The 27,042-nt window shown below is 33.5% G+C and overlaps 2 protein-coding genes across 3 annotated transcripts in view; both read left to right on the top strand.

Moving 5' to 3' along the window:
• SPAG16 (sperm associated antigen 16) overlaps positions 1-5,697 on the top strand; it is a 1,017,964-nt gene extending 1,012,267 nt beyond the window's left edge. For both annotated transcript variants that reach the window (XM_049614974.1, XM_049614973.1), the window contains one exon: positions 5,336-5,697. In XM_049614974.1, the coding sequence (XP_049470931.1) occupies positions 5,336-5,511 (176 nt within the window). In that variant the 3' untranslated portion in view covers positions 5,512-5,697. The remainder of the gene's footprint in view (positions 1-5,335) is intronic.
• Positions 5,698-9,338: 3,641 nt separating this feature from the next.
• VWC2L (von Willebrand factor C domain containing 2 like) overlaps positions 9,339-27,042 on the top strand; it is a 156,549-nt gene continuing 138,845 nt past the window's right edge. The window contains exon 1 of the mRNA XM_049614972.1: positions 9,339-9,728. Within this exon, the coding sequence (XP_049470929.1) occupies positions 9,339-9,728 (390 nt within the window). The remainder of the gene's footprint in view (positions 9,729-27,042) is intronic.

The following is a 27,042-nucleotide window of genomic DNA, read 5'->3' as shown; positions in this document are numbered from 1 at the left end:
CAATGGCGGTGACAAATAAAAACAAGGACTTGTCATTCTGTGAACGTAACAGCTGAAAATTAGCAAACTGTAGAAAGTTAGTAAAAATGAATGGATAGAACTTGGGCTGAGGTTGGAGAGGGAGAAAGTTGAGAAATGAATGTCACTGTAGTTTGATGTCTGGAAAACAGAATATAGTACCAAAACAGAAATGGAAGAACTAAAAAGATAATTTTGACAGAAATATGAGAAGGGATTTAACATGAATATCTTTATCAGTTGGGTATGATTTTTAATATGTATGATATATGCATTATAAGGTTATATATTTAAGAATTAATGGAGATACATATATCTCCCTCAAGAATATGGATGTTTTAGTTTTAGAGTCCCATAAAGTAGTAAAATCAACACTGAGTAAAAGACTTATGAGATTAACACGAGCATTAAACTTAAGAGCCTATTTACCTATGAAATTCAGTGGCATTCATAGAAAAGCCCCAAAGTGTCATACTTACCTGAATCTTAATTTATAGAAGAAACACTAAGGCAAGAAATGAAGCAAGACTTTTTGAATAATAAAGATTTTGACTAAAGTTCCAGATTTACCTTTTCTGAGTCCCATTCTCCATTAGCTAAAAAGGGAGAATCTATCTCTACCTCTCGGGGTTAAATGCAGAACATGTGAGGTAACATGTGGTGCTCTAGATACCCAATAAATGATAGCTATTGTTTCATGTCATTCTGATAAACCCGAAAGACAAAGAAACGTACTCCTATCCTTTCTACTTAAAAAAATGTTATAAGGGTCTTATCACATCTTAACTCCTATGCAACAAGCAGGGATTAAGTACTCAATGTGTCAAGTTTCACCATTGGTGTCAAAATATAACCTTCAGACGCCTGGCTTGATCTCTGGGTTGTGAATTTGATCTCCACGTTGGATGTAGAGATTACTTAAAATCTTTTGGGGTGCCTGGGTGGCTCAGTCAGTTGGGCGTCCAACTTTGGCTCAGGTCATGATCTCCCAGGGTTCAAATCCCACGTCAGGCTCTGTGCTGACAACTTGCAGCCTGGAGCCTGCTTCAGATTCTGTGTCTCCCTTTCTGTCTGCCCCTCCCTTGCTCATACTCTGTCTCTCTCTCTCTTTCAAAAACAAATAAACATTTACAAAATTAAAAATATATATATTAAAAAATATATTGTAATCTTAAGAATTTGCCTTGGTTAGCAGGCAAGTGTTAAAAAGTTTAAAATAACTCTTGGCTCTTCTAGGTGTAGATTCTTAAAATCAAATTGAGTTTTCACACATATATGTATCTAAAATGAATTAAAAACTTTTCACTTTGAAAAAGTGCCAATATTTCATTTGCACATTCTATTAGCATGGGATTAAGACTTTCCAAGTTGTTGGTTTATCCAAAGTTATTGCATATACCCAGAAAAAATTTTACCACTGGATTTTCATGAGCTAATTCATTCTATAAACTTCTTCAAGAGATTCTATTGCTAATGTAGCTTAAATAAGTAGGTGCATTCAAATATTCAAGTTTTTATACCAAATCCAATTGAGATGGCTTTGTGTAAGACACTATTAGACATATTTTTCAAAAATTTACCTTTTAAACAAAGCATAAAGAAGCCATGCCATCAGCACATTTATATATTTATATAAATATAAATATAATATTTATTAATAAATATAAATATTTACCACCCGACTGGGTGGCTCAGTCGGTTAAGCATCCTACTTTAGCTCAGGTCATGATCTCATGGTTCGTGAGTTGGAACCCCACGTCGGGCTCTGCTGACAGCTCAGAGCCTGGAGCCTGCTTCGGATTCTGTGTCTCCCTCTCTCTGCTCCTCCCCCACTCATGCTCTCTCTCTCTCTCTCTCTCTTTCAAAAATAAAGCTTAAAAAATTTTAGAACTAAAATTTCAGAGACCTACTAATTTTCAAAGGTTGGCTGTCTCATTTAATAGCAGAGCAATAGTTTGGGTAGGTAAAATTTACTGCTTATCTTCTAAGCCAAAAGAAATTGGAAAATTCATCCGATAGAGTAAAATGGATACCCACACACGTAATCCTCATTCAAACCTCATCGGTCATCAAAGAAGATGCTGATTTAATCAATAAGAAAGTATTCTGAAGTCTTGGTAAATAAAAATACAGATTAAGTTTTTCAGAGATGTGTGAATGAAGAGATAGTAATAAGCACTCAGTGTTGATATATACTAAGTTATTTATATTAAAGAATAGCAGTTACAAAATTATGTCAATCTTCTCCACCTGCTTATTTTGTTTCTATTCTGTGAAAAGTTTGGTCATCCTAAAAACTTAAATGTTAACAAAAGAAACAAAGCAAGTCATTTTTTATATAATAGATGTTCAAATCTTTATATTTTATTTTAAAATACATTTATGAATCAACTTGGCTATTTCTATTTTTAAATCAGTGTTGGTTAACTACTCTATGTTTTTAAATTAGATACTTTAAATCTATGTGATGTTTATGGGATATGTGCATTCACAACTTGGTATAATTATTCTTATTAAAATACTATGCTAAATGACATTTAAAATAATCTATTCAGGAATTACAAGTTGCATGACAATTGTTTTGGTTAAATTTTGTTATAACATTTTAATCAAATATTTAAAGTATAAATATATAATTTATCATTTTTTGTTATTTCACATTTTTAAGGAAGCATATTAACTTTAATATAAGCATTAGTACAAATTTTCATAAATTGTCATCATACTGCTAAAAATTTTATTTCTACCATATTTTTATTCCATTGATTAAGTTTTGCTGTGGATAAATCTTCCTAAATTTGTCATTAAGACTGTGACATTGAAAAAAAAAAAGACAAATGATTTATATCATGATTTATTTTTCATTGCCAATCACCAAGATATTTAGAAAGATACTTATGCACATGTCTGTAAATACTCCATTTTCTAGAGATGCTATCAATAATCATACTGTGATTTTGTTTTTTGTTTTGTTTTGTTTTTGAGAGTGCCATCTCTCTCTCACACCAACTAGATACTAGTGTAGTAACTGACACATTCTGATAAGTAATTTGGAAAATCTTCTAGCCTAGAAAGAGTTCAGCATTTCAATTCCCAGTAAAGCTAATTTTAGGTCAGACATTGTATGCCATGTAATAACTCATATACTTATTTTTTAAATTTTTTAAGTTTATTTATTTTCAGAGAGACAGAGACAGCGTGAGTGGGAGAGGGGAAGAGAGAGAGGGAGAAAGAGAGAGAATCCCAAGCAGGCTCCACACAGCCAGCCCAGGGTCCCATGTGGGGCTTGAACTCACAAACTGTGAGATCATGACCTAAGTGGAAATTGAGTCTGATGCTTGACTGAGCCAACCAGGTGACCCTAATGTATATACTTTGAAGTTGAACATGATTATAAATTTACACACATTTTAGGAATGAGTTATTTTATATATATAATCACAATCTTGCAATCGTCTGAAAATGAGTTCAAGTAAACCTGAAAATCTCACCATTAACTTGCTGACTAAAATCTGTTCTATCAGAGATGAAATTTTGAAAAACCTGAGGCATGGTGCTGCTGAATTATATAACCCTATCATTAGGTTCTTGTATTATTTTCTCTGTTCTATTGAACTTTCAGAAGTTACCAAGAACATTAATAACTGTTCCTAATTATGATTGTTAAAGATTTGACTTCAACAAAAGATAATTGTTTAAAGCTAAATCTTTTCCTTTCTCTTTATGGACTTTGATTCTGTTTGGTTTCAAAAACAGAAAATAATATTTGTCCTCTTCCCAGCTGTTATATGAAGACTACAAGAAAAATAGTAAAGTCACAAATAGCAATTGTCTATAGAATGAGGCTAGAAGTGGAATCCATATGTAATGCCTCTGTCAGCAAAGACTTGTAGAAGAGGGTTTATAATAAATATTCGCATCTGCTTCTTTGGACACTCTAATCCATCCTAAGGATCTTTGCTGTGTCAGGCTTTGTTCTAGATGAAGTAGCCCAGTAGTTATAAAGGTTTGCAAATAGGCCATATTTATCATGGTTAGCTTTACTTTTATAACTTTTCTCTGTTTTTGAAATAATCATGACAATTTGTAATATAATTTGTGATTAAATATTTTACTGTGACTTTTACAACAATATCATTAAAAAATTTTTACTGTGAAACAAAAATTTTATTTTCACAATGTATCACCTACTTACAATCTGTCAAGAAGGCATCATTGATAATAATACTATGCTGGATGTGGAAAACACAATGACTAAAATCCCAGGCTATGGATTCAAAGTGATTAAATGATAGATCTCTCCATACGTTCCGTGTTCTCTTGAGCAAGACACTTTGCCTTTCCAAACCTCTCTTTGTTCATCACATAATGAAGTTAATATTTTCTTCATCATTAGATTCTTGTAAGGATTATATGAAGTTATTCATATATTAGGTACTAAATCTAGTATCTAACATGTTGAGAGTTTAATTAATTTTAAATGTTATTACTGGAATAATAATATGCCTTCTAAGTATGATTAGATAATCATATTTAGATAATCAATTATTTTTACTTACCTCTAAACTTCCTGATAGTTTGCTACTACTTTAATAAAAGTATTAGCATTGGATTGCTGATATGTTTTTCACTTGAAGGAAATTATTCACTAAAAATTATACAGTATAAAAATTATGAGAATACTCTGTGCTATATTTAGCTCTTATGCAATATAAATTTAGTTTAACATAATTTTGAATGTTAAATTAGAGTAAAAAAACCTAAGTCATCCTTTAAATGAGAGTATCTATTTTCACTCCAACTCCAAAAGAAAGTTCATAAGTGTCATAATTTTTAAAGCATAAATGTATATTATAATTAAGTAAAGATTTAGCATAATTATAACAAGTTAAAGTATAATGCAAAGTTGAAAATGTAAATTATCCATTATATAGGGACATAGATTTTGAACCTATGCTTTTGGACATTTTTTTCACAAATAATTGACTTGAAAAATGAACCTGCATTGCTCAGTTGATTTCATCCTCAACTTCTCAAAATTCTTTACTAATTCCCAATATAAAGAGAGTAGCAGGGCATTTGATGACCTCTGCATATAACGGAGGTAGAGCATTATGTTTTACTTCCTTATTTTAAACTTTTTATAATCTAACCATTGGCATGTCTTCATTTTGACTGGAATTATTTCCTACACAGATGAGAGCTCATATCTAATGACTGACATCTAACATGAGTGTTGAATTACAACTGAAACTGTTTCCATTGCTTATAAACTATGACTGCTTGAAATTAAACTTTGATATTCTTTCTCTTTCAGGTCGAGTTTTAGCTCAGGCGAGTGGCAATGGGGTTATCCATTTGCTGGATCTTAAATCAGGGCAGATTCACAAATTGATGGGCCACGAGAGTGAGGCTCACACAGTCGTGTTTTCTCATGACGGAGAGTATTTGTTTTCCGGAGGTTCTGACGGCACCGTTCGAACGTGGTCTTGACGGTCAGCATATCCCACTACAGAGGGCATTCCCTTTAAGGCTTGAAAATACCTTGCATAGTACCAAATCAGGAAATATCTGGTTAAATATTGCAAGCAGGTAACATTTACAATTTGCCTGCAAACATGCTTTGGACATGTATTTTATTGCTCGTACTGTTACCAATAAAAAAATAACTTTTGCTCATTTATTTGTGTCTGGGTCTCTTTTTCTTTCCCATTTTGATAAGAATTTAGAGACAGAGCATCTTTGCTAGGGGTTTGAAAGAAACAGCTTTACAATGACGCCTAATGACAGACTAGATGAATTACAGGAGATTGATTTTGAATGTTAGAGAACAAACTGCAGAACAGGGCTACTTTTTTTTTTTTTTTTTTTAATCAAATCCAAGCTGCAGGAAGACCTGAAGTTTAATCATGTAGCATACGCAAAGTCCTTCTGCAACCAAAGGGTCAAATAGAATCGGGGAGCATATGTTTTCACAGATTCTTTGACAGTGATTATGCCTTATCTATTAATAATAATCAAGACTGCAGATGGCTTAAATCTAAATTCAACGCTTTTCCGGAACTTTCATCTCTGCAGCCCATCTAAGAATGCATTAGGTATAATTACAATGTTTTGTGTTTTTATTGTAATTTCAATACCAATAAGTATCTCGTATGTAAAAGGGCTTTCCCTCTCCTAATGCATGCATCAGCTGTATAAAGTGGGAGTGCTTTAGAGAACACTCTAGCCTGGTCTAAAGCAGCAGCTCCGGATTTCGACCGTGCTGGGCTCTGAAGCCAGTTGTTGGCGCTGTCCGTGGTGCTGAGGAATTCCCGGCTGCCGGCGAATGAGCTCCAAATCAGCAGTCTGCAAACTGCTCTCAGTGATGCAGAAACCCAGCTAAAGTTGCTCCTTTCTTTCACGTCCACAGTTAGTATTTTCTGGTGTGTAAGAGGGGATTCAAGAAACATATTGTGGATGATGCTGATGTTACTGCCAGCGGAGTGGGCTTTAAGCTACAGCATGCTATTGCTGTTTGTGATCCTCAGAGCCTAGCCAAATCACCTCTACTGCCGTACCAAACACTGTGTAAGTGAACTCATGTGTGGAGGAGGTGTAATCAGCCGGTAAATTTCATAGAAGGATCTGAGAAAATGCTAAATATAAGTTCAACATGATTCTGCTACTGGGGTCTGGATTTCTACAGGACCAGCATTGCTTCTTGCTTTGAATTCTGAAGACAGGTCCAAAGCATCTTTCTTATGTGTGTCTGCTGTGTTTCTCTCTGGAAGGGCGGGAGACTGCTTCTTGACTGTGTTTTGAAATGGGAGGTAGAGAGAATGGATTACCTTTAATTCATGCCTGAAAATGTATTCTTTGGATAACTAAAGAGGAACTGCTTTCCTAAAACATACCTGATCTTTTAGTTCATGTTGGTCAATGACTCCCACCACCACCATTAACCTCCAGAGTGATTAGGTAAGTGTATCTTATGATATGAGTTATGTTTGTTTTCCCAAAGAAATAGATGCAGTCATTTAAAATCATATGTAGCAATATGGGGAGGGGGGAAAGTTTAGCTGGAAAGTGATCCTCAGTTTAGCAGTGTTTGCTTACTTATTAAAAATCTTCAGATAAACATTTTATTTGATTTCTCTAATATTTCTTCCCTTAAATAGTGTTTTTAACTGCACTAAAGCAGCTCTATTATGAAAAGGGAATTTTTAATACCCTAGGAACTTTGTTATATTAAAAAGAAAACCTTGTTTTCTACATGCAGATTTAAAAATGTATTTCATATAATAAAAGCACGTTTAAGGTTTATATAAAGTAGCCATTATACCCCTATTTTTACCTTTAAGTTTACATTTACCATAACACAATACATTAATGCCTACCTGTAGCTTGCAAAGAGATCAATTTCTTTCTATGTCCTTTTGAAGCAGAATGATATGTGTATTTTATATGGCTTATCTTGCATGTATTGACAGACACTACTGGAATACTACAAGGAAGCACAATAGCTTCCTTTTCTTCCAAGATAAACTTTATAAATATGTGAGAGATGTATAAATGCATGCCTTAATCAGTAAAATATATTTATGCTTTTTTCAGAAGCTTCTGTTATGTTTGTGGTCTCTGTAGTAATTTAAAGGAAAAAAATGCTTTGTCAAAGGGAGCTTCCAGCTTCTCAAGTAGAATTATAGGTTTGCATCTTTTTTTGTTCTGTCATGACTCATTATTTTTGACATATTTTAAAATAAATCTATCTCCTTTATCATTACCTACCCAAAAGGAATTCTAATATCAGAAAGCAGCTTTCTCTTAAAGGAGGGCATAAATATACTACCTTCCATTTTACTATTTCTATAATTTGCATATATTACTTAAAATGCAAATATAATAGTTGATGAAGTGTCCCAATGCTATCTTTTTGTTGTTTTTAAATTATCATCTGTATAGGTCATACTGAAAAGAGATGATTGATCATTACTCCTTACAATCTGAAAGTATACGAACACACAACATTTATAAATGATCTGAAAATGTCCTATATACAATATTAGCAATATTGGCATAAAGCCAATAGAATTTAAATAGACAAGTGAACTATCTAACAACACTTTTTTTTTATTTATTACTCTTTAAAGTCACAGTTTCCCCAGAGCCTTTGTATGAGTTAGTCACTCTAAACATTTAAATAGGAGCCCATTACCAACACTGCACACCAAGCACTAAGTGAAGTTTACATGAGTCAATGTCACCAAGTTAATTAGTTATACTTTCTGTGAATGGCAACAACTCATTATTATTTTAAGGAATTTCAATAAACAGTTTTATATTGGCATTTTTGTGCAAATTGCCTAAATCAAATATGTTTGAGATATCAAAAGAAGGGTATATTTTCAAGACTTAAAATTAATTCAAGTAGTATTCCATGAATAATAGACTCAAATTCCTGTTAAAAAAAAATCACAAGTACATCATTCCTGCCCACTAGGAGCTTACTTCCTGAGTAAAATAAAATTGTGGACAATACAAATACATTTATTTTTAGCAAATCCTTTTGAATACATGGAGTTGTAGTGTACTATTTACTATTTACATTTTTCTTTCCCTTATTCACTATGGAATAGTTGCACTATTTTTTCGTCTAAGCTATGTTTTAAAATCCAGATTTATGTTCTCTGAAATGAATATCCCATTTGAGATCATTGTTGTTCTCCAATTATGGGTGTCAAGTAGGAAGGCCTTTATACTAGCTCATCTCAATTGTAATTTGTATTCAACTATTGGTCTCTTCCCTTTCTTTTAGAAGTAGAAGTTTTCTCACTAATCTCTTAGTTTTTATATAGATAATTGTAGCATATATTCTATCACTGACTAATCCATTTCAAAGAATAATAGAGAATGTGAATTAAGACATTCTTGAGCCATTTTTAACTACTCATAATCACCTTTTGAGGCTCAGTAAACCACTTCTTACAATTTAAACATAGCCAGATCTTTGAAATTCAGAAGGCAAATTCAAGCCTAAGGTTCCTACGTGAAATGATGGACAAATTTTAATGCTTATATGCCAAGAATAAACTCTCCAAACTTTATAATAAAGTGTAGATAGTTGCATGAACTCAGTCTATTTGAGGTCTTAGTATCTTTCAGATAGATTCCAAATAAAAAGGTTAAGAACATGGACTTACATAAATCCATATTCTCTCTATATTTGTCAAATTATTCTTTTCAAATATTTATTTTCAGCCTACCCCTCTTGTATTCCCATGGAAGGAGCTGAGTATATTTAATATTAGGAGCACATCCAGAAGCCTTTGAGGAGGGGGATGGCTCTTCATATTCATGAAGCTTGCATACTTCTGTTGGTCATCCTTGGATTAGTCACTTCTGCTGCCATCAGTCATGAAGACTATCCTGCTGATGAAGGTGACCAGACCTCCAGTAATGACAATCTGATCTTTGATGACTATCGAGGGAAAGGGTGTGTGGATGACAGCGGCTTTGTATACAAGTTGGGAGAACGATTTTTCCCAGGGCATTCCAACTGTCCATGTGTCTGTGCTCTGGATGGACCTGTTTGTGATCAGCCAGAATGCCCTAAAATTCACCCAAAGTGTACTAAAGTGGAACACAATGGATGCTGTCCTGAGTGCAAAGAAGTGAAAAACTTTTGTGAATATCATGGGAAAAATTACAAAATCTTGGAGGAATTTAAGGTATGAGTTACCCTCCATATTTATTGAGTACTAACTTTTCATACCACATACATAGTAGATTACTACATTAAAGTTGGAAGAAATTATTTTTAAATCTCCCTTTAATTTACAATATGATTCCAGTTAGCTAAGTACCACTGTGGTCAGCAAATAACCAAGTGGTTTGTTGATCAATATCTATAAGTTTTCACAATAATAACCTCTTCCTACAGAAGTATGGAGTATGCTTAATAGCATTTTTTGCCCTTAATCACTTCTTCTCTATTATTACAAAGTATGTTCTCTGAGGGAAATCATTTTGTTTGTATACTATGTGTTTAATGTTTAAATTTTGTAAAGTTGTGTGTGTGTGTGTGTGTGTGTGTGTGTGCGTGCGCGCATGTGTTGCTTGTGCACATGCGTGTGGTCTATTTGCCTGTGTTTGGAGCCATTTAACTATAGTCTAGAATTATATTTAGTGTGTGGAAATGCAAGTGCAAGTGAGATGCACTTCTGAGCTATGGTCTTTATATTACGAATATGCATTAGGACTACTTGTTGTAGAGTACCATCCGCATTGTGTTCTCTGCTCATTAGAGTTTTTGCTTGCAGGACCCCAAAGAGAACTGAATTTTAGTCCCTGTCAAAGGTAGTAAAAAAAAGACCATTTTTCAAGCCTCCATAGTATTTCACAGTCTTTATTTTATGCTTGTGTCATATTTTTAAGTAATTTGGAATTCATTTTTATCTCACTTTGAGTCTCTTTTCTCAAATGGCTAGTTTTAATTAGGATGTCCTATAAGCCAGATCTGAACCCTGAAGGTATAAATTAATATATCAAAATGTTCTCCTTAAATGTAATGGCAGTTTGTGCCTTGGAGTGTCTGTCATTCTGATGGCTTGATATGAAAGACTTTCATTTCATCTAACCAAGTTCTGTGAAAGGTGCTCAGAACCTTATAAGCAAAAGAAGATATAGCTACTTTTTAGTGTGACTGAGAGAAGAATGTTCAGTTTTTAGCACTAACCCAACTTCCTTTTCTACAACAGTCAAATTCTAGAAGAAGTCAATATGTGGATAAAAGGTTTAAACTGATCATGATCAGAGTATTCTGTGTATTGACATTTCATAGCATTCGGTCCATTCCAGGTTATGGGTTCAAGCTAGTTGTAATTTACCCAAGAATAGCCAATACTTTAACTAGATTCCTTATGGCATGAGAAGAAATTTAATAATGATTACATTCAACTTTCCTATACATAAATGTTATCCTAGACTTTTCTCTTTCACGGACAATACTTTGTTGTACAATATTGAGAAGTAAAAGACTGAGAGTCTAGTAAAATCATTATTTATAACAAACAATAGTCAACAGTATAGTACATTTATTAACAGCTTTATGGTCTCTAAAATATACATCTTGACATTAACTATTACACTTTTAGAATAATTAAACTAAATGCAAGTAGTCAACACGATTTGATTCTACACATGGTTCTAGAATCGTATCACTCTTTTCTCACATGCATACTTATTGAGAGTAGAGTGCAAGGAGGCATTGTAGAATAGCCTAACCAAAGCAAAAAAAAGTACAATGAATAAAGTTTCTGAGATTTATATAATTTTGTCATCAACATTTAATAAATAAGTAAAGATAGATATTGACTGATTATTTGAATTTAGTCAACTCACCACTAAAGAGGCTACAGTTTCCCCTCTATTTATTAGACTTTTAAATTTACTATAAATGTAATACCTATTTTGCCATGTCAAACAATAAGAGATATATGACAATTACTTCACTCTAATTATATGTCCCTGCTATAGTCAATACACAACCTTGATGTGCACAACTTTTCTACCTGACTCTCTATGCCCTAAGATTTTTAAATGTGATTAAAAAAAAAAAGAATGAAAGAAAACAGTTGCCACTTTTCCACCAGGATTTAGAATTATAAGAGCTTTAGTGGTTATCTAGGGAAAGTTCATAAGAATGAAAAACTAAGTCCAAGAAAGTTTGTTACGTGTCCAAAACTGTCAGGTTATTTAACTTACTTCTCAATACTGCCATTCTAACAACCTCTCAGAGAACTTTAGCTCAGAAGTCAGATAGATCTGGATTCAAATCCCAAATTTATCATCATGTAAGTCTTTGAAAGGACTCCTTAAGTTTTTGAGCTGCATTGGCCATAAAATGGCCATGATAATAACGTCTTTTCTTGGGAAGATATATTAGAATGAGTGAAAGAGATAATTTATGCAAAATTAGCAGCCTTGTGATGATTGGTACACAACAGATATTGATAAATACTTGTTCTCTTCCTTCTAAACTCTAATGTCCAGGGATTTACTCTAAGTTCACAGTTCTTCTATGTCTTCACCCACATTTTACAATGAAAAGTTCAACCTTAAAGTCACTGCATTGAAAGAAATCCAATACTTTTTATAAATGTTCTACTTATCTATGTGACCTATATATATCTAAGTAAATATCAGCCATCATATCATCTTGATTCTCTTCCAATTTAGCTTGCAAGAGACAAGTAACTAATTTCAAAAGATATATGGAACTTTCACATAATTATCTTGGCATGTTATTAAGAAGGCTTAATAGGAGATATATTTACATATAATATATTCATCCAACAAACATTTATTAGGCTATTAGATATACAAGATACTGTAGACATACTTACATTGGAAAGTAAGATACCTATAAGGCAAAATCTCCACTCACAAGGAAGGTATGAACAATATGGAAAGAGAATGGAGGGGAAAATCAGTTTAAAAGTATGTGTTCGTGAAGCTCAACGCCAAGGCACTATGCTGTCAGAAGCATATAAATATGATATGATGTTTGGTCAGAGAAACTTTCTTTTTCTTCAGCATGGTAAAAGTTGAGCCTATTCTTAAGTAATTTAAAATTGATCGAGATAGATTAAAATTCCAAAGAAGAAACTGCTTGAGCAAGATCAGAGATTAGTGTGAAATCTGCAAAGAGAGGTGGGAGATGGGAATAACAGGAAGCTGGAAATTACTAGAATGCTATTACAATAAGAGAGAGGAAAATTTGTACTTGTTTTTTGGACAGAGGAAAGAGGAACTTGAATACCAGACAAAAATATTTAGATTCAGTCTAAAGAATAACAAGAGGTAAATGCAGGTTGTTGTACATAGAGATGACCCAGTTAAAAGTGTTTTTTCAGTAAGATTACCTTGTAGCCAAGTATAGAACTGAATAGAGGTGAAGAAAAATTAATGGCTAGGGAGGTGGGGCTGTTGCAGAAAACAGAGAATAAGATGAGCAACATGCATGTGGATAAAAACATTCAGGAAAGTCTTTAAAATAAAAATCTAAATTCCTAATATAGTCTCGATTCTACTCATTGATTTCTTCAAGTATCTCCAACTCTCAGTGATTTCTCTTCCTTGGGTGCTTGCAGTGCTGTCTTATACTTTTAACCTTTGCACCCCTGTGTAAGTCCTACTAGGCTATTTCACAACCCCATTTAAATATCATCTCAACTGGAAAACCCTCTCTGACTGTTCCATGCTGCATCCCTGGCTGGTCTCACAACGTTCCTCTATGTTCCCACAGCATGCTGCACATACCATTATAAACAGGAACAGAAATCATAGCCTGATACTATCAATACCTCTGTGTGTCTTACAACTTATTTCATTTCATAATAACACTATGATGGTTAAAATTTAATTAGCACTGTTTTACAGATAAGAAAACTGAAGCACCAAAGTGTAAGGTATCTATCTTGTCCAACATCACACAGCTATAAAGTAGAACTAGGATTCACACCCAGGCAGCTTGGCTGCAGAATCTAAGCTCTTCACCACTTCTACTGCCTCAATCACACTGCAATAATTGAATATTAAACTACCTGTCTCTCCCACTAGACAGTGAACTCTGAGGCTAGGGGACAGGGTTTTCTTCTGTTCCCAACGCCAGCAACCATGTGGACCATTCGGTGCGTTTTTGGTGAATTGACATAATAGGTCAGATCTTAATTAAACCCACAGAATAAAAAAGTTCAAGTTCCCTTAAAAATGCTTAGTTTCTTTTTGTTTGCATGTTGATCTCTTCATTTTAATTAAAGAAGCACTCAAAATTCAGATAAAGAGTGCTCTTTGGGTCCCTAAAGATGACACACATTGTTCATGTTCTATTTCCATCCTGCTTTTTCCTCCTCCTCACTACCCCTTCCTAACCAAGGCTCATCTTGGATTCCATCTCCATGCCAGTGTTACAATGACCACCCGGTTTTTTAGTTGCTCTGTCTCACTCTATACAGTTGCAAAACATATGTCCCTACTTAATCTTTTCTGATTACTATATTCAAATGTAAATTGATCAACATGGGTCACCTGATAAGAATAATGTTATTTATAAAGAATTTTTTTCAACATTTACTGATGCAAGCTTTGAAAATGGATTTCTCTCTACTATTTTAGAAAACTCTAAAATTTCCAGCATTCTGGTAATATTGTATTAAGATAAAGGTCACTGTGTAGTAGGTTCTCTCATCTTTCTTTTATGTATATCCAGGCAAAGTGACACTGGAACCTACTTCTTAAGACATAAGGAGTATAAATAATAAATTACAATAGTGTTTCATAAAAAAAAAAAAAAAAGTTGATTGGAAACACAGACTCTATCAGCTTTGGCTCTGTGCTTAACTATGTCATGCTGAGTTTCCCAAAGGGAGAAATGATTTATTTTGCTCAGTATTTTTATAACTCCCATTCAGGAAGAATTAGCCTTTTTTGGATTTTTTTTTATTTTTTAGTACTTTAAAAACTTACACTGATTTAGTGTATATATAGCTGCAAGAGATCTTACTTCAGCCTTTGCATAGCCAGCCTCATTTTAAAGTGATTTTCTGTAGGCAACACCCAGTGTCCTTAACTCAGGATCTGGATTTGCCCACCACATGCCTTCCTCTGTAGGCACTGGCCTCGGTGCTTCTCCCACTATGAACTGAAGGTAGTTGGTCAAGCAGCTGATTTTTATTTTTAAAGGACTTAGTGTGATTATTTTCTCATGCTGCATATTTTGTATATATTTGTCGCTTTAAGAAAGCATGTTTTCAGGCTGGGATAAGCGGCCTAGTTTTTGCCCAAGATTTTGTATTTAATATTTAAATCTTGAAGAAAGCAGCAATGTGGACAGAAAAGTGATCACTTGGAGTATTGTGTCAAATCACCACACCTATAATGTCAATGCCAGGTAAGGTTTAGAATTGACTTGCCTTCAATGGGTATGTTCGTAGGAAGACAGGTTTTCCAGGTTTCTCATTAATCTGTGCCCCCCCCCATCATTAACATCCAATATGGTGATACTAAATATGTAAAAGTGTTTGGATAGAAAGGATTTTTGAATTTAGGTCTGGGAGATTTATTTGATGTCAGTTTGTTTTAATATGGGTAAAGAATGGAAGGCAACACGTACTAGGAGCTAATGATCAAATATATGAAAAAAAAAACAGGAGAAAATGGAAGCTATGAAGAAAGCTCAATTGAGTGACTGAGTTAACACTTTACAGAAACACAATTCTCTGCATCCCACCCACCCCCTGCCATTGTATCAATTTCTATGAAAGGCACAGAAACTAAGATTTCTGCACTAAGTAATGGGGTACAAAATACATCTGTCCAGAGGTGTGAGGGTTGCAGTTATTTTAATAACAGAAATAGGTAGATTTTGAAAATATGAGTGGGATTTTAAAAGATTCTTTCCAAAAGATTAACTATTAAATGGTTAATGGAGTTACCAGGGGCATTTGTACAATTCCACCAAAAAAGTTCCTAGAAAACATCGTAATTTCATACAACAAAGATAATTGAGGATCTTTGTTGAGAAGTTGAGAAGACTAACTCCTAAACCTGCTGACTCTGTAAAATACAGTTTGTTTTGCAGAGCATGTTGGCGGGTTTTAATGTTAAAATTGCCGTTAAGTAAATTCAGGAATGGCTTAGCCTTTCAAGTTGCTACAAAATATCAAAAATTAAGTAATGCTAATCAGTAATGCCTATTGCTCATCTGAGTGTCAGCCCCAGCATGCGGAACAGACTCAAAGTGGGTATTCTCCATGGGGAATTCCCATCTTTGTAAGCAAATGTGGAAGCTCTACTTAATTTGTTCAAATCTCTGACCAATTTCAAAGATTAGAAGTTAATTTTGTTAAAATTTAAATTTATAAAATTCCTCTCACCCTTTCTCATTTTTTTTACACTGTGCTCACTTGGCATTTTTAGTTCTATAGAACTTCCCTAAATGGGAGTAGATCAGATTTTTAAAATCATTTTATTTTTTCAAAAGCTTGTGATAATTGGGAATGATCCTTTTCTTTGAACACATTTAACATGAGGGAGTACAATTGTAAGATTATATGGCTTCCAAGTTAACCCGTGGATGGGGTAAAATAATCTGTTTCCAGTCAGCAAAAGTCTCTTGCTTTAAATTTTAAGGGAATTAATGGTCAGCTAGCCCTTTGGATAGCTGTACGTAAGAATAGTTTTTCATGCTCACCCACTGGTATTTATTGCTGTCCTTCATATTACAAGATGCTGCTGTTAATGGTGATAACTGTGTGATAAGTATGACTACAGAGATTTGTGACTGGGCTTCTGTGCCCTGTGTACAGGGGGTGATCGGTGTTTGATTTGCAGTCACATCCGAGATTTGCAGAGCTTGTCACTGTTAGTGATTACCCCAGACTTGAGGTCAGCCATCAGCTGTTTACAGACATCACTGCCCGTTCCTTACTCTCTAATAGTGTGAGAAAATGAAACCGAAAAGAGAGACCTGGTAGTCTCCCTTTCAGACTTTCACTCCAATTGTACATGATTTTGGAAATGTTCAAAATCTGTCCATTTTTAATGGTGGTTTTACTCACTGTGAAATATGTAATCTGTCAATGGTATGACATCAGCAAGGATAATTTTTTTCTGTTATTTTACATCTTATTTCATAGCTCAGGTCTCATATTTTATGCAAATTATGTAGATACTCTAATACATACCTTCGCAATAGAAATTGTTCCATACATGCATTGATTTGTGGTGTGTGTGTGTGTGTGTGTGTGTGTGTGTGTGTTTACGTGTGTGTGTGAAAGAAATTTGAGGGACCAGGAATGTTCTTTCTTTAAGAAAATCTTACTTTAAGATTAGGTAAATCCTTTTTTCTACTCCTCCTTATTCTCCCTGACCATATTTTTGCTTAGTTTTGTGTTCCTACAGCTTGATTTATACATCAGGCAGTGTGTTTTATGAAGGACAGCACAAGAAAAACTTACTGGTTTATTTTTTTAGTTGTATTTTGCCAAGCTTTCCACGAAGAGCTTGAAACAAATAACTAAGAGACAGTTTGAAGTGATCAGTAGGTTGGCTTATCCAGAGCATCTTTTTCAAAAATGGCCATTATTAATTGGGGACTGGCTTATTTTAGAGTCTGTACTTTGGACTTTTATCATCACTGCTGATTAGCATCAGTAATTTCACTCCAACACACCTCCATTGTCAATTTCCTTGACTCTAGCCTGCTGTATAGAATATATCACAATAAAGCTTTCTTTGAAAGGATTTAATGACACTATGAAAAGAGTGAATAAAGTACTAAAGTAACAAGAAAAATCATTCATCCCCTAAAAAAGTTTTCAGATATTATTTTATGCCTGTATAAAGCTGTCTAAAGTGGAAAAAAGTCCAATGAACACAACTTTTAATTTTCCCCCCATTATGTATGTGACCATAAACAAAACCCAAATAAGTTTAATTGTTATAACTAACTATAGGGTAGATGCAATAATGTCATCATATACATCTTATGAAAAATTAATTGTATTGGGAACTTGAAAATTATAGTATTACATATCAATTTTTAATTAACAATTCTACCTGCTTATAGATTTTTTTGTGTTTTTTTTTTAATTAAACATTACTTGTTTGGTACTTTTCAATCCTTTTAATATTGACCTTTGACTACCATTGTTACTTCTTGGTATGAGACTAGCTTTCTAGTATATGAGTTTGTGTACATTCTCCTATTTATAAAGGCAAGCATTATGTTTTGGGGTTTTTTTGTAGTGAAGATCCTTCCTACTTTTAAGAGTTGATTATAGAATTTTTGATCTAAAAAAGAACTTTGAAATTATTTTGCTTACCTTCCTTATTTTACAGATGATAAAACAAAGGACAACTGAAACTTATTGAAAAGACCATAATGACATAGCTCATTATTTGCAAAGGCAATATTAATATGTTGCTTTCCTGTGGTCTTTTTTCTACATTTTACTATGCTCAGGTTTAACAAGAAAACATCACTCATTTGCATCTTCCTTTCCAATAAATGTGTTGGATGCAAAGATTTATTTCAGCTAATTGTCTATAGAAATGTGATATCAGGACCTATCACCATGACAACACAGAGTTACAAGTAGACAAGAACAATAAAATATTGGCATATCTAAAATCAGTCTTTGACATAGATAGAATACAATTTGTAAAAGAAATCTAAGTTTGCAAAGGCTCTGATAAAAGGGGACCCCCATTAAAAATGAAAAATTCTATAATTAAACCAAATAATATAGGCCAAATTAAAATAAAATCCCATCAGATTAACAGTGCCTGTTTATTTTCATGGATACTACTTTATACTAGGAAGTAACAAAGGAACTAAACTAGCTGTTCTTGCCATGTATTTAGTGATTTTAGGAACTGAGGACTCATGTTCTCGATTTTCTCACTCTGCAAGCACCTGCCTTTCACTATGAGACACTATGAGACAGGAATGGAATGTGAAAAATGGATGAGGTATGCAAAACTCTCTAGTTCCATGGCATTAGAACAAAGAAATATTCGTAGACTGATGTATGCTCAGTATCATCTCAGGAAGGAATGTTGCAAAAATTCAGATTCCTTGACCTTTCCCTCTCTGATTTGGGTTGAAATTATTTACATTTATGTTTTTTTAAAGCTTCCCAGGTAATTCTAATGATCAGCTAGATTTGGGAATCACTGTAATGATGTATGTAGCCTTTTCCAGACTTTTTTCTAGGAAGCACAAGCAATGTGTGAGATTCTCAGTAAGGATTTCTGATTTTTTTTCATGGGCAAGTAAATCTGAGAAATGATTTATCCTTTAACAGTTCTTAGAAATGTGATGTGTATATTAGTGTATTGACACTGCTTGAGCATTTTAAAAGGTTTGAGAGCCAGTATGTATTATTCAACAGCGATGAGCTTGACAGGGAGGTGAAACTGGATTTTAGAGTAGGTTCCACCCCTTAGCAGCCAAGTGACTTAGGTATATTACTCTAGCTCTGTAATAGTAGAAACTACTTGGCATACAATAAGGGATTCATAAAGGCTACTTGACATTTTTATTACTATTACCAATAAACTATATTTAATATAGGATTTTATAAATTTATGTGACAGAAGAATACTTTTTTTCTCAGAACATCTATTAACATCTTAAAGTTCATAAGAGTTCAAAGAAACACAGTTTAAGAAATACTTTACTAATGATTCACGATACCCTAATTTCTTTATTTGACTCTTATGGGCAGTTAATGATAAAAGTCTATATGTCTCAGCTCTTCCTTTATTTTCTGGCTTTTTTTTAAGTTTCCAATATTGACATTAACATGATTGTTTATAGCAATTAATTTGTGCTGCATAAAACAATTTAATTGACAAAATTACCTCTCCTTCTTCATCATAATGCCAGCTACATATAACCAAAAATCTAAGTGATTGACACCGTATAATCCATGAGCCACATCCAACTTACCACCTGCTTTTGTAGACTTTTATCGTAAATCAGCTATGATTATTCAGCTATGATTATGTATTGTCTGTGGTGGCTTTTAAGCTGTAGTGAAGAGTTGAGCAGTTGCCCCAGAGACCATATGACTCACATAGGTCAAAAATATTTACTATCTGGTCTCCTACAGAAATGCCAACCCCTGATCTATGATAAAATTATTCTTCCCTTTTACTTCCCTCATATTGTGTTGTCATCAAATCTTTCCAATCTTTATTCTTTGAAGGTTAAACATTTTGGATACTGATAGATATAGGTCCAACTTCACTTATAGGTGGTCTCAGGTATCTCTTTTCACATATGTAACTTTAAAAAAGCATTTAGATTTGCCTATTATAATTGTTGTTATACATACTTGGCAACAATATTAAGTCATATATCTCTGCACATTTGCCTTCAAGCAGTACAGCTTTGTTATTTGCATTGATGAATAATAATTTAATAACTTTCCACTTACTGAGAATTCTCAGATAAAACAGATAAGCAAAGATGATACAAACTTCCATTATTTTGATCTCCCTCGTGTTCTCCTTTGATAGTGTGACAAGTAGGTATTTTTAATTTAATGTAATATAATAAATATACTTCCTGTGATATTAATAAAAGAAAATATGTATATTATCTTCTTAGGTATTCAGTTCATTATTATATCTTATCAATTCAACTCACATAACTCATTGCTTGATTTCATTAAGTATTCTAAATATCATCTACATGTGAAGAAGTGGTAGGTTTTGTAGAGTTGTACCAAAATGTGTAAGACATAAATCTGACCCTCAAAATTCTCCTAGTCTATCAAAGGGAATAATACAGTTACAACTAATAGCAGGTGGCCTGTGACGACTGTACTAGAAATTCATACGAAGAAAGGAGGAATTTAGTCTGGAAGGCTTAAGAGTGGGGATTTCAGCACACTGAAAGTATTTTAGACAAAAATTGGGACACCGGCAAAAGTAAGTACAAAGCACATTCAGAGACAAATGACTCAACCCAAGTGGCCAGAGCATAAACTGTAGAGGAGCAAAACATAAAAGAGTGAGAAAGGAACACAGGTCCAGCTCATGATGTGAACGTCAGGCCATAGAGCTTTGGCCAAAGCCTGGGTTGAGCAGGGAGCCACAAAGGGACTCCAGTGAAGAAGTGACACAACCAGATCTGTGTCCAAGGCAAAACAAATAATAGTTGACAATTTTATAAAATATTTTGCACGTGTGATCCCTCAAGAGTTATTTCATTCCAAGATATTTTTATTCTTATTTTATGAGAAAGAAGGATTTCTGACTAATTCTAGTGCTCTTCTCATTATACCTGACCAGCTGCCACAAGTTCACTAAGGATGCTTTTCAAGACATAGTAGAGATGGCTTCATTTTCATGTGAGTGTCTACACGCCCTATATTCTCCAACAGGTGTTCAACTATAATGCTGAGATATTTCATATTTCACTATGAAGAAAATGTATACATGCTAGGATGAGGAAAATTCTTACCCTGCTTCATGTTTTAGAGGGCTCAATTTCTTTCATTTTAAAAACTCCCATTGCCATGAAGAAGTGTGAGTCTAAGGCACCTTCCAGTCCATTAATAAATAATAACACCTGCATTCTGAATGCTGTGAACACCACCCAAGAATATTTTTGCAAATTTAGAGGGTTTTTCTAAATTTTTACATCTGTGAAATACAAATTTAAAAACAACAACAACAAACCACGGACTTTGATAATGATTTTGCCGTCTTGGAAATACCATAGTTACTACAAAAACTTCCAGTGGTTACCAAATTAAGTCATTTTTCTTTATAGTGAGAGAACAGCCACAGCTCTCTGGAACTCCACTTATTTTCACCATATATTAGTTTTATTTCCCCTTCCTAAATGTGACAGGGAAAAAAATTAAATGTATTCAGCCTAACTTTAATTTTTCCCCAACATTAAAAATAAAATCCTACTAAAATAGCAAACCTTTGACTGCTGAGATTTAGAAAGCTTCATTAGGGAGAAAAAGGACAATCACAGAGAATTTTCCTTTAGTTAGTTAATGAGACTCTAGGACATTCACACTGAAGCTAGAACATACCTAAATCAAGATTCAAAACAAGGTGAGCTAAAGTTACCCTGTTAAAAATCTGTTTGGACCAAGAATCTGATTAAATATTGGAGTTTCATCTCAGTAAACAAGAACCTAATTAACTATTTAAAAATGTTTCCCAATGTCATCCTCATCTAACCACAGTATGAGTGCATACATTGCTACATTTTAGAGATGCAACTCAAATTGCTTTTAAAACTCTAAAAGATATATTCCTTACAAATTCAATATTTCAAAAACCTTATAATTGAAATAATCATGCCATAATTTAATAAAAACAATTTATGATCAATATATTCCCTTGATAAATACATGACCATTGAAAATGGATGGAGAGAAATATAAATAATAAATACATACATACATACATACATACATACATACATACACTGGTCACACTGAAAGCCATAACAATGAGGGTCTTTTAAGCAAGGCTACATAATTTGCATATTATATCATTTCCTTTCATTCTCCTAAGAATCTAGTGATGCAATTTGAGCCCTGTTAATATTATGTTATTAACTCCACCTGACAAATGAGAAAACCCAGTTTCAAGTAATTTAAGATAAATCAACACTCTTTGATGGCAGGAGGTGAGTTCCAAGTGTGCTCATTCCACAGGGTCATATGGCCGAACTGCACTAGGCATTAGTACTAGCTATTGTTATACACAGTTTCAAAACTGACGGTTTTGGCTGCACCATGCATAAAACCAATACACACTAAAGTCAAAGGTTTATCAAGAAATTAGTCAAGACTTTTTAAATTAAAATATACTCTCATATTATTGCCCATAAGCCATCTCAACATAATTTTGTGGAATGAGGTAGGCTATGAATTAAGCATCAAATAATGAAGTAGAACATTGAGAAGGAAATTGCTGTTTGGACTTAAAATTGGAAACTAATATATTTTATTATTAGCAGTTATAAAGTACTTCACTGTATTAATTTTCAATTACTGCCTTTTCATAATATGTAAAAGTATAATGTTGCCAACAAATGGAAAGGCAACAAAAGACTTCAACTTTTAGTACATTTTTGCCCAGAGAAATTCTGAGACAGTGGCAAAGAGAGACTTCTGAACTAAGTCTGATTGGTACTCCCAATACAAATGGAATTGGTTGTTCTAGGCCTAATATTTTCACATCCTACACCCTGAAAAGCCCTGAGTTCAGTGACAACCATGCAAAACACCTCCTTTCAATGTTTCTCATAGAACAGGCCTGGTCTTATGTGTCTCTTAACATGATTCTTTCAGGTTGTAGAATTCTAACGGTAATGTATTCTCCCCCACGCACACATGGCCCTGTTTTAATGCTAGTGTAGATGACTGGATTTTAACTGATATCAACAATCTGTTCTTTTTAGTGTCGACAGGAAAGTTTTGAAGCTATACAGTTGTTCATTTTTTTTCCTATCGCATAAATAGGTGATAAGTGGAGAATCCTTACCATGGAGACATACGGGCTGTAGTCAACATATTCTGTTCATCGTCAAGGGTCTTTAATGTATCAAAGCCAAAAGTCAATCCAGCTTATCAGTGAAGGACTAAAGGCTGTTGCTTTTCTAGGCTATTTCACAAGGATAGGGGTGACACTTTATCAAAATCTTTACTTCACTGTGAATCTTCTAGCCTTCGTCTATATCTTTGGGTTCTCCTTTGAAGACTCTAGTAGAGGCAGCTAACACATTCTTTCTTTTTTTCTTAAATATACACTGTTATTTCCTTAATAAGTATACTTTGCCTATTTAAAAAATACATCTGTGATTGTAACTCAAGAAAGATATTTTTGTTTACATTCTCTTTCTCTACAGTTTATTTTCCTGTGTGCTATTCTTCATATTTCAGAAAAAGCTGGGTTTTATTGTCATGAAATTCCTTGAAAATATTCAGAAGAAAAATATTGGTTCTATATACCATCAGCTTATTAGAATAGGTAGTATGTAACTATAGATTTGCCTGCTCTTAAAAATAAGCCAAAATACATTTAAATAAATTTTTAGGAAAAAAATTTTTTCAGAGAAAAAAATCATTAATATAATGCCACTGTTGTGTTGCAAATATAACGGTAAGTTTCTTTTTTTTTAAATTTTTTGATGCTTTATTTACTTTTGAGAGAGAGACAGACTGCTAGGGGGGAGGGGCAGAGAGAGAGGGAGACACAGAATCCAAAGGAGGCTTCAGGTTTTTAGCTATCAGCTCAGAGCCCCACATGGGGCTTGAACTCATGAACCACAAGATCATGACCCAAGCTGAAGTCAGACACTTAACTGGCTGAACCACCCAGGTGTCCCTATAATGGTAAATTTTAAGACCGAGTGAACATTTTTTATACTTGATAAATAATAACTTTAGATTGGATATTTCATCAACTTCTTTGCAATATTATTGTGTTTTACATTAGGGTCAGAATAAATAAAAATAAAAATAGAAAGATTAACTCCAATAATTCTATCCTCCTTATAATAGGTCCATCAGTTATTTTTATGAAAAATAATGTTTTACAAAATCAAAACTTATTTCTATAGATATTTCTTTTTCTAGACTGTCATTTATTAAGGACAGGCTACATATATAGCTCATCTTGGTATACTTTATATACCTTATCTTATATATGCTATGCATTTAATAGATATACTCAATAAATTTTTAAATTCATATATCTTATTTCTGATTTTTAGTTTATTGTCTACATAGTATATATCTACATGGGCAAAGCTGTGTGTACTCCTTACAATCACCTGGCTAACATGTTTGTTTTCAAAAAACATAAAGTGGTTTTTGATAGATAACTGAATAATAATATTCCATAATGTATTATCAAAGTACCAACTTCTTAGACAAAGCCAGAACAGTTATTATTTAACTTGTTACTCAAATGATAACATCATACACATTTGCTGACAAACTGAGGTTATTTAGAAAACTCTATGCATCCAGTTTTCTGTTTACTTCAGTAGTATTAAATTCTTAAAGAAATTCCAGCTCTATATTCATAATTTGGTAAGACAACCTCAGTGTTTCAAATGTGCTCCAATCAATAGGGCAGATCACTGAAGAAATCACTACAGTCCCATTTGATGCAGGACACTGAGGAGCATTTTAATCACTGGTGCAATGGGTTTTCTTTCAGAGGATTGTGAATTTTGTTTAAAATCCATTGGCTGTATTGATTATTAGGTGACATCTGCCGCATGCAAATTACTGGCTACAGTAGTGGCAATGGATGCTAAATACTCTTGTACTCTGTAATTTAATGTATATTTTAATGAAGTGAACAGTGAGATTCCTGACAGGCATCAGCAACTTTGAAATAGTATTCCAAATTTCTCATACAGTTTGAAAGTAATGAGATTTGTTCCATAAAGTGATAAAATTTATGCCATAAATTATCTCTAAAAGAAGAGTGCTTCTTAAAGCAGTATCTTTTCCTTGGTGGAGATCAAATTTTAAATTGTTGTTTAATGGGAAGTTTTTAGAAGAGCAGTCTGAGCTATATTCTCTCTGATAATTTTTTGCCAATATTATCAAATAAATGGAGTACCATATGGTATGAAAAGCCTAATATCACTTGGTCAGAAGGAAAGCCATTGATATAGCAGTGTGCTAAAACTTGGCAGTAGAATACTGTATTCATTCACCACTTCAGCCTTCAACAATTCATGGGAGGCTTTCTAGGAATCAAGCTTTGTTCCTTTGTTTGTGTTTTGTTGGACTTTGTAATCTAAGTCATCCCTTAGGAAAATGGATTTGTTTAAAATCAGGATTGTTGTATTTTTTTCCTTAAAAATAGTTTATATTATACTAAAATCATTTTGTCTAAAAGGCAACCATTAAACTTAACACACATTATAAAATGAGACTAGCTTTTTCGCAGACTCCTGAGGAATTCCTCTGTATGTATTCTTACCCTAAATTTAGTTATCATGGTATTTGCTAGTGCAATAAGTCTATAATTATCTACTGTGAGAGTCTAGTCAATGGAGTGCTTGAAGGTTGATTTAACTTGTGATCCACATGGTGGGTAATGTGAATTTCAAATTGCCTTTAAAAAGTAAGTTTATGTTCATTGTCATAATATTGTAACCCAGATACTCATTTGATGACTCATAGTCAGGAACCTTTCCCCACAAAGTGCCCTTTATAATATTTAAATAAAATGCAAGTATGTTATCGAATCAGAATCCTATCCATGAATGATTAACATAGATGAAGCTGCCCAAGAAGTATGGCTTTACAAATAAGAAAACATAGGTTATGCATAAATGACTTGTATATGTTAACAAATATTTGTTAAGTATCTATCATGTGCTAAGATATCTTCTTGGTGCTGAGTATAGCAATGAACAATATACTATAAGAAGCTTATAATGATAGGGAACGCAGATAAAAATAAATAAACTTATACTCAAACCAGTAAGATAACCTCATGCACTGATGAGAGTTCTGAATAGGCAGTGTGATGGAGAAGGATGATGGAAAGATATCAGGGAAGAGCTCCTTGGAAAAAGGGCATTTGAGTTGACGTCTAAATGCTAAGACATCAGGGAAGGAAAACAGGTTTGTTGCTTTTCATTTTTTCTTTTCCTTTCCCTAAGTGATTTATGATGGTCATTTTAATGGTTCACAATTAGTCTTTATCTAGAGACTTCTAACAACAATTTTTCTTCAATATGTTTCTGACATGATTAATTCTATTGGTTCACACATTCTCCCTCTGACCTGCAACAAACCAAGTTCTATAAAACTTCACTGCAACCACCTCTGTAATCAGATTCCACTTTGAACAAGAAAAATAACCTAAATATTCTTTTAAATCTAGTCTTATGCTATCGTTCAATTTTACACTTTTTTCAAAAAACCATCAATAAGTTTGCAAGTGAATAAAATAATAATATTATAATTTGTCTTACACATTTAATGTGCTTCACAGTAACTCTGTGAAATTGGTAATACTGTTATTCCCATTTTATAGATTAAGAAACTAAGGCACAGAAAGTTTATCTAATTTTCCAAAGATTCACAGCCAGTGATAAAGCATCAGAGACCAGAAGTTCTAAGTACTAAGGCTATAGAGAAGTGTCTTCTAACCATGATATCACAGCCATCCAAACAAAGCCAACTAAAGGAAATATTGTTTTTCTAATTTTCCAAATGCAGAGTTTTCCAACTTGTAAGAAAACTATTGTAAACTTCATCAAATTAAAATAGTAAACTGAACACTGCTATGCCCTTGTCACTTTGAGGATTGAATTTGGGTAACAAATCTGGTAGGCTGTGACTATTTCCTCATGGGAGCTCTACAAACAATTCCAGTAACAGCCTCCATATAAATAATGATGCCACAAGGTACGGTGATATAAACCAAACATCCAGACTTTCCTCAGATATGGAAAGTAAGCCA

The sequence above is a fragment of the Panthera uncia genome, assembly GCF_023721935.1.
Source record: "Panthera uncia isolate 11264 chromosome C1 unlocalized genomic scaffold, Puncia_PCG_1.0 HiC_scaffold_3, whole genome shotgun sequence".
Classification (NCBI taxonomy): domain Eukaryota; kingdom Metazoa; phylum Chordata; class Mammalia; order Carnivora; family Felidae; genus Panthera; species Panthera uncia.
Note: the sequence above shows the minus strand (reverse complement) of the source record. Positions and strands in the feature narration are given on the sequence as shown.